Raw genomic sequence first — 9,133 nt, forward strand, 5'->3', positions numbered from 1 at the left:
GTGTTTTTTCAACAGAAAATCGGCATTCCTAAAGGAACCAAGTTGAAATGTGTTCTTCTGCTCGCTGACTTGCTCCTTTATTCTAATGGGGCAGACTTCAATTCCCTGTTCGCTATAAAGAGGGTTTCTGCTTACAATAAACCTATTGCACCAAGTGTTACACATTGTCCAATCAAATTAAGTTTTATTTAAGTCGGCAAGTTAAACAACAATATTATATAACATGAGAGGGTGCATAACATAATCTACGTTCATCCGATAAACAAATGTTACATCTACAAATAGACCAATTTCACATAAGCGACTTATCAACCCTGATCTCGAAATCATATGCGCGTTTTAGTTTAAATCCCGCGATAATTAACGATATCATACGTGACAGGGGGCTATCCAATTTATTCTTATATTTGGCAACACAATAATAAATACCGATAATACACATCTCTCTCTCTCTTGGTGTGTGCTGGAGGCAGGTAAACAGATGATACCACTGAGTACACTGTATGTTTTTCACGGCGAACGTATAGCTATTATGTATTGTACATGTACAGGGATTTTAAACGTGTAGAAAGACATTCGCATTAGATTTTTGTAACAAATGATGTAGTTTTTTTCAATATTGATTCTTTTTATACAGCTGTCATTACTTAAATTGATTAATCAGCATGCGTTCATGTATACATTTACTTCGTCATAACATATTGTATAATATTTCAACGCTCTAACATTTTGAGTGTCTCTAAGAACAGGTACTAGTAATTCAATTATATATTCTTTAGAACATGTATTTGGTTTTATAATTAAAAAATGTGGACATATCCGTAAGCTTCGGACGTAGTACTAGTAAAATCCTTGTTATGTAAAAATTATCTGTTTACTTATTCTGATTAATAATGAAAGAATTTACAATAAGATATCATTATCAGTAATTGAATATCCTGCTTTACCATAAAATAAGATCAAATTGCTGAATGACCCCCTCCTAAATCATTAAAATATATCTAGTTGCATTAACCGTAATATCTCAGTGTAAATTAGGTACATGTATCTTATACAGAAACAGGGTTTACATTTTTAACATCTATATTAGGGGATGACCATTTGATTTGCGGGGGGCCGGGGGGTGGGTATTTTAGACAAATTGAATATCCTGTCCTAGTAAGAGCTGACAATAAATAATTTTGCCCACGGCAAGATGAAAAAGAAAAATCTGCATCACAAAATGCAGGAAATAATTGTGAACAAAAGTTAAATAAATTTTCGCGCAGCCAAAAAAAAATATATTAGAATGCATAGCAACTGGGACATTAAATCGTGGTTGACAGTATAATATTCCCAGGAAGCAAAACAGATGACGATGAATATTCAATCCGAAAAAATCCTTCTGGCTTCCGTCAGAATATCAAATGGTCGTCCCCTTTTCAGCAACTGTATGAAGAAAAGGGTACGTTATTATCAATTGTCACCTGGTGAGATTGTACAAGGTAAAACTAGGATTCCACATGGCTAAGGTGTTAATTGACTTCTTAATTTATCAGTGACCTAATATATTGATATGAAGTGACCTCCGCTTATTTTTCTAATTTATTCTTCCCGCTAAGTGACAAACCTCAGCGGGAATCCAAGCATTTCTTCGGGACAATTAAAGGTACAAAGTCAGGCGGCATATTAGATCGTCTATTACTAAAACCTACAACACCTACAACAAAATCTTTTAATGTGTCATTGTTAATAAAGTTGTCTCGTCAATATATATTTTGATTCAAATGATGCTCGTGTACATATAAACGCAAACACTTAATCAGGTGATTGTTTTTCCAGGTCTGCATGGTCACTGCTTACATCAACCGTAAGCCCCCAGTCGATGAATTCTCGGGAATTATCGCATGATTTCACAGTTTGGCTAATTAGGTTAGACATGCGCAGTTAAATGTGAAACTGGTGTATTTGAAAGCCGATTTTTTTTTTATATTTGAAGCTAACATATAATAAGCTGGATGCCATATACCACTTTATATGAAATTTCTGCGCGGGAAATCATAATACCACAATAATTTTTTTTTTTTTTTTATAAAATTCAGTATTTCCATGTGAAATTCTAGAATCAAGGTAAAAAAAAGTTAGACTTCAGTCACTGTTAATATTTTAGTAAAAAATAAACAGAGAATGTGTCCATGGGACACAGACGATGTCCCCTCTTGCATATAACGTTATGAAGAGGCATAACTCAATAACGGTAAAAGTGACGCCACCCAAATTCGAACTTGATCTGTGGTTTGGGTAAAAAAGCATTGTGTATATAAGTTTCATAACATTTGGTTGAGGCAAACTAAACTTTACGTACGTACGGACGGACGGGAAAGCGTAACACTCAATGCCCCATCCGCTGACGCAGGGGTATAAAAGTTCTGGTACACACATTTTATTTGTATATTTGAGATCTTAGATTTAACGTCTTCAAAGCGAACATAGTATTATCATGCAAAAATGACTTTAATCATTTCTCAACATGTCAAATTTGTGTATTATTTGTAACATTAACTTTACCAGTTTTTTGTATGTTTTGATTGTTCACTTCATTTTTTAGCTTCTGTCTTGAAAAATATAATAGATAGATTTAAAATTTGAATTCTCCAATTATCTTGAAATTATATTAGTTGGAGAGAGACTGTATACAGCAAAAATGATCAGCAAGGCTAATTCTACAAGAAAATCAAGTGATGAAAATGACTCCTTTTTAGTGTCATCCGTTTGAAAGGGTTTTGCATATTTTTAGGTTGGGGTTAACTGTTCTCCGACTGTACCTGGTGCAAACCTGGTCTTATTTGGTGTGCGAAAGATAACTGTCACTGTTGATCATGGTGTTAATGTTGGATATTTTTACAATGTGAGCGATACCGGTTCATTGAAATAAAAAAAAAAAAATTTCATGAATAGTGCATTTTATTGACGAATGCATAATGCATCATTAACAGAAGAACTTAATGAGTTCATTTTTTTTCCTGAAAAAAGAGGCAAATTAACAACAGAATAGGTCTGAAACCGTTCTTCACTGTAAATTTTATCCGTATATATACTAAATATAAAAAAGTATGATACAGCTTGACAATTTTTTTCAGGACCCAAAGGGTAGAAGAGTTGAAAGGTTGTTCAATGGTTTTATTCAAAAATAATTATCAAAAACACCTTTCGGTCAAACTCAAACTGTTTCACTTCAGCGCTTATAATACAGCTTAATCAAATTTTTTTCAGAACTAGATGAAACGCTGTACAATAGTTTTATTAAAAAAATAACTACCAAAAAAATACCTTTCGGTCAAACTCAAACCGTTTCACTTCGGCGCTTATGAGACAGCTTGACATAAAAATTCCAGGACCCAAAGGGAAAAGAGATAAAAGGTTGTACACTAGTTTTATTCAAAAATAAATTTGGTGTATATTCTAGCTGCAAACCAAATATTGTCACAAAGGTTATACCTCGTGAAACTGTGTGCAGTTCTTTTAATCAATTAGACTTATCACCGGGTTTGCACATGCATGAGCAACACGACGGGTGCATGTCACATGTGGATCAGGATCTGCTTACCATCCGGAGCACCTGATATCACCCCCAGTTTTTGGTGGGATTCGTGTTGCTCGGTCTTTATTTTTCTATGTTGTGTTTTGTGTACTATTGTTTGTCTGTTGTCTTTTTCTTTTTTAGCCATGACGTTGTCAATTTATTTTCGACATATGAGTTTGAAAATCCCTTTGATATCTTTCGCCTCTCTTTTAGAAAAATGAACAAAGTTTATAGTTCAAGCATAGCCTATAAATACATTAAAAGGTTCGTTGGTTTGGACATATTTCACTCTAATCCTAATAACAGGTGCAATTATTCAATTACAGCTACCATCTATGAACATTTGTCCACGTTTATCCCAAAAACAATGTTTAACGGTTGACCAAATAATAATTTTTTTTTAAACATTTGAGATACATGAGCACAAAAAGTCGATTACTAGTTGAATGATGTGCCATGGAGATTATAACATAAACATGGCTTTACGTGTTTAAAATTCAGACAAATATTTCTGCCTTTAAAATACATTATTTCCTGGAAACTTTCCCAATCATGTGCCCTAAAACTTGTGAATAAACCCAAAAATATAAAGCTTAATAATCGTTTTGGTCGAAATAATTATAAATCATTTGGTGCCATTACTTCAAATTATAACATATCTTTATGATTTGTGACTCATATAAAATACATAAAGAGAATTATATAGACGTTTCAGAAAAACAGTTTGTCAAGGCGAAAGATTTTATCATCTATCCCGTAACAAATTGACTGAAGTAATATTGAAGCTATTTATCTTTTTGTTCTATATCTCCTTTTATATTGTTGTTGTTGTTTCATATGATCACACAGTTGCTCAGTACTATTATTTTTTTTCGGGAAGGGGAGAGGATAGGAGGCTGTTGTGTCTAGTGATACTTAACACTTTTCTTATTCTCTTACATGAATTTAATTATTGAAAAATGCTCTTTTTTTTTTCTTTTTCAGAAAGAAGTAAATATTCAATTGTTATACAGATTATTAGCAAAATATATTAAATTTTAATCTATATTAGAACAAAATGGATAACGTGACGACACCCAGTTTACTTCATGAATTTTCATTAACCAATCCACCGAAAGAAATACCAGACCTTTCCAATCACAAGAACTACATGGCAGAGGTTTTATGGTCTAATTCCGACCTATATGAGAAACTAAGGGATAAGAAAACTAGTTTAGGAGTTTCTTTTATTCAGTGTATTAAAACTGGAATTGATCATCCAAGCCATCCTCACATAAAAACTTGCGGCATCGTAGCAGGTGATGAGGAAAGCTATCAAATGTTTGCAGATGTGTTTGATCCTGTAATAAATAGAAGACATGATGGATATTTGCCATTTGCTCAACATATAAGTAATTTAGATTCTGCGCAGGTGAATGATAAAAATATGGATCCGTCTGGGAAGTATGTTTTAACCAGTCGTGTCCGCAGTGGGCGGTCTATCCGAGGATACAGACTTTCTCCTGCAATTGCATTTGATGAAAGACGGTTAGTTGAGAAAACTATAGTAAACTCTTTATCAAAACTCAGTGGAGAGTTAGAAGGTGATTACTTCCCACTTCACGGTTCTTGTTCTTATATTTCTAAACCCAACGGAATGTCGGTTGAAATGGAAGCAGACTTACGTTTAAGGGGGATGCTTTTTCAGGATACCAATTCTTCTCCTTTGCACATGTCGTCTGCAGTCTATTGTGACTGGCCAGATGCGAGGGGCGTATTTCACAACAAAAATAAAAATGCATTTGTCTGGGTGAATGAGGAAGATCATGTAAGAGTAGTTTCAATGGAGGGAGGAGCAGATATGCAAGGTGTTTTTAAACGATTTGTGGATTTATTAAAGGCACTCGAAACAGAGCTTAGTTCTGAAGGAAAAGAGTTTATGTATAATGATCACTTGGGTTATATAGCAGCTTGTCCTTCAAATCTTGGCACTAGCTTACGTGCAGGCTGTTTAGTCAAAATTCCTCTTTTATCTTCTCGGCATGATTTTAAAGAAAGGGTAAGCCAAATGGGCCTTCAGGCTCGCGGTCACCGCGGAGTCGACACAGAGTCTCGTAGCGGAATTGTGGACATTTCTAATGCCAACAGATTAGGACACACTGAAGTAGAGCTGGTGAATATAGTAATAAATGGTGTATCCCAGATAATTAAATGGGAGAAAATGCTTGAAAATGGAGAAAATATTAAATGACAATAAAAATATTGCCCAATAATCAAGAATATCTTACACGTACTTGACGTTTTATGTTATTTTCTGTAATTAACGTTTTTGTAGTATCAGTGAATGCAATGCATAAAGTGGACAAATAAGGGTCTGGATGGGGTTTACAGAATAGAGAATATTGTTGATAAGTGCAGAACAAAGGACAAGAAAAATAAAGAAAAGAGAAAAAATATGACAAAAAAATAAGGAATAGAGAATAACGGGGTGCTAAAATATCAAGAATAGAGAATAATGAACAAAATAGATAAAGAATAGAAAAAAGTGTTCTAAAAAATTAAAGAATAAAGAAATAAGGGACACCCTATCCCTCCCAATCCAAACCCTCGCAAGTAGTCTTGATGGAATAAGGACACAATATTGAAGATGTCATTATGATAGTGATCGATGTTTGTTCGACAATTCACAAAACAACACTGGAGTCTAAAAGAAAAAGAGTTTATGTATCATACACGGGGCATAGACGAATTTATCCTTCAAAGTTCGACCTTGCTTAACATTCATGCTGTCTTGAAAGGTTCTCTTCCCGCTATGAATTCAGAGATGTGATCAAATTGAATTATATAAAATATTGAATATAATTCAATTGAAAGGGAAACACAGCAGAACTAATGAAAACAGTAATTTGTGGTAAATGAAGATTATCTAGTTGGGAAATAATGCCCCATAGGTACTGCTGGTGGTGAACTGTTAGCCCCCGAAGGTATATCCTCTTACGTATATAGTGCTTCAGGATTGTTATTATTCAAAGACAGATTATATAGTTTCAGATTAAAGTTAGGTCAATTTACTAACACCTTCCCAGAAAAGTTCACCTGAGCGAATTTGGCTGTTTAGGTAAGACCAACTTCGGATTTGATGCTCTAACTCTAAAGCTAAAATATATATTTGGCATCTCCCGCTTTTAGTCTCTAACCTACTTGATGAAGGTAACTCCAGATACTAATGTCATGTGTATTTAAATTTGTGTTATATGTGTATTTTAATATCATTTGGTCACTTACAAATGCTAGTTAACTGACAGTACTTGGTGGTACATCGGTCTAGAATCATGTGCTTTGGCACTGGAAAATTTTCAATTGTGATGTTTTTTACTTTATTTTCCATCCCTATCTTGAGACTTGTTCAGGACACACGTGTCGTTCTCACTCAGTTATTCATGGTTATTACTCGTTTAGGATCTCAATCTAACATCGTGTTCTCCGATAGAACATGCTGAAAATATAGAATTAAATATAAATGTAAAATATTATAATAACATATATTTAACTTGTAATAGGAACATCATTGACAGCGATACTCGATTCTCTATGTTCTTTTTATTTGAATACTTTACCCTAATTTCTTACACTCTTTCTTTTGAATATTTTGGTAAGATTTCTGTAGAATATTATTCAAACGAAAGCTGAAGTCCACATATATAAGCATCTGTAAAATCCGTATCCCAATTTGAAGACTCTTAGTAACGACTATACATTTTTGTAAAGGCAATCTGGTTAAATTACAGATCATTAGATGTTTGTATTTGTACTTCACTCGAACTTTATTTCATCGAGAATATAAATGGGCTTACAATAAAACGAATAAATTCTTTATTGATTCCTATAAAACATGTGTAAATATTTCATTATGTTCTGATTATTTACTGTTAACGCATGTAAAATTCTTTGTTAGAATGCAGTTATAAATAAAATTGACTTGTCATTACGTGTTGAATTTCAACTACTTGACAAACAAAAAATGTTTTGATAACACCTTGATGTTACGATGGTCATACTTGAATGAGGGTCTGGATGGGGATCCCTCAATTCTGTATTTTTTATTTTTTAAGCCATATTTTCTATTCATTATATGTTTTCCCACTATTCTCTATTCTTTTTGTATTTTTATATCCCATTATTTTCTATATTTTATTTTTTCCCCTATTATGCTCTATTCTTTATTTATTGGTCCATTATTCGGTAGTATTGGTCCATTATTCTCTATTCTGTAAACCCCACCCACACCCTCTTGAATGGTATAACATTCCAGGAAATAAGAAAGTATACACGTTATTTTCGTAGAGTAATAATCCATCCATCTTCCAATAATTTGATATAAAAGATAATTTTGTCTAGGACCCGTTGGCATTGGACTCCAGATAGTATTTTTTTCCTTTCCTTTTTGTTCTAAAATAAATAAATCAACATTATTCTGAAAATAAAACCCAAATAATATACAATAATTCTGTCGCAACACTTTTTGTATTGTTTTTGTTGATGAACGCATTGATTGATTGCTGTAGCTTAATGTTCAGTAGAAATTATTCGTTCATATTGAGGACGAGAAACATGTCGGTTCTGGGTAAACCAGAATGAGGGTGCATGGGAAATGATCCTTCAAAGAGTTATTACAATTAAATCAAATCAAATCAAATCAAATCATTTATAGGTTTAACATTCAAATGTCGCATCGTTACACAAGACATACAAAAGACAATATTTACAAAAGTTAAAAAAAAAAGAATACTAACAAACATTGAAAAAAGACAATATAAAATATCTACACAAGAAAATAAACTTATAACTACATTAAATATTTAACTCTCCATGCAGGGGACATCAGATACGTCCTTTTTTTTCAAACGGGCATGACTGCGTAAGTATACATCCGAGATAGTTCTAAGTAGATTGAAAATGTCGGAATTAAGTTGAAAATTTTTCAATAAAACAAACTATTTATCGCAATTTTTTGGATAACTATGATTCATAATTTAGTATTAGCCATTTTTGCAAATTATATATTTTCGTAATTGGAAGAAATACACAAATATTGAGCGATTCATAATGATTTTTGCAGTTATAGAGACAGCATTAAAATTGTATTTCGTGAAAAGGGAGGCAACTGCAACATATACCTATCTAGTATTAGTATAGTGAATATTATTTTAATTTCCACCAAGAGTTTTAATTTCCATCAAGAGTTAAGCGGCTTTTAATTTGAAACTATTTTTTAATTATCTATCATCGAATGGAAAGATATATTTTGATGAGTGATCCATTTCATAAAAGTATACCCTGCATACATTTTACTGTCTGGTAGTATAGGTCTGGTGTTTTTCTTACATTGTTGGTATACAGTGTACAGCGGTTGGTAAATAGTTCAGTACTACTATATATCTTTATAAAAAAAAGTGTTTCATGGAGAATAGAACTAAACAACATGTCTATGTTATGTTACATGTTTCTTTTGTCATTCAAATTCCTCTATACACTATATATATACATTATAATATGAATTTTAATTATGGTATTCTTTTATAGAAGTTAATG

At 32.7% G+C, this 9,133-nt stretch overlaps 1 protein-coding gene across 2 annotated transcripts; it reads left to right on the top strand.

The window, feature by feature from the left end:
• Window positions 1–472: 472 nt before the first annotated feature.
• Window positions 473–7,509, top strand: LOC127734549 (creatine kinase B-type-like). 2 transcript variants are annotated; one of them, XM_052244483.1, is made up of 2 exons: window positions 473–501; window positions 4,547–7,509. In XM_052244483.1, exon 2 carries the CDS (start codon window positions 4,620–4,622, stop codon window positions 5,790–5,792), a length of 1,173 nt encoding a protein of 390 aa, XP_052100443.1. In that variant the 5' UTR covers window positions 473–501; window positions 4,547–4,619; the 3' UTR covers window positions 5,793–7,509. The 2 variants fall into 2 exon arrangements, with proteins under 2 accessions (XP_052100443.1, XP_052100442.1); XM_052244482.1 differs by lacking the exon at window positions 473–501 and adding an exon at window positions 707–749.
• The last annotated feature ends 1,624 nt before the right edge of the window (window positions 7,510–9,133 follow it).

Source organism: Mytilus californianus, unplaced genomic scaffold, assembly GCF_021869535.1.
Source record: "Mytilus californianus isolate M0D057914Y unplaced genomic scaffold, xbMytCali1.0.p SCAF_3, whole genome shotgun sequence".
Lineage (NCBI taxonomy): Eukaryota > Metazoa > Mollusca > Bivalvia > Mytilida > Mytilidae > Mytilus > Mytilus californianus.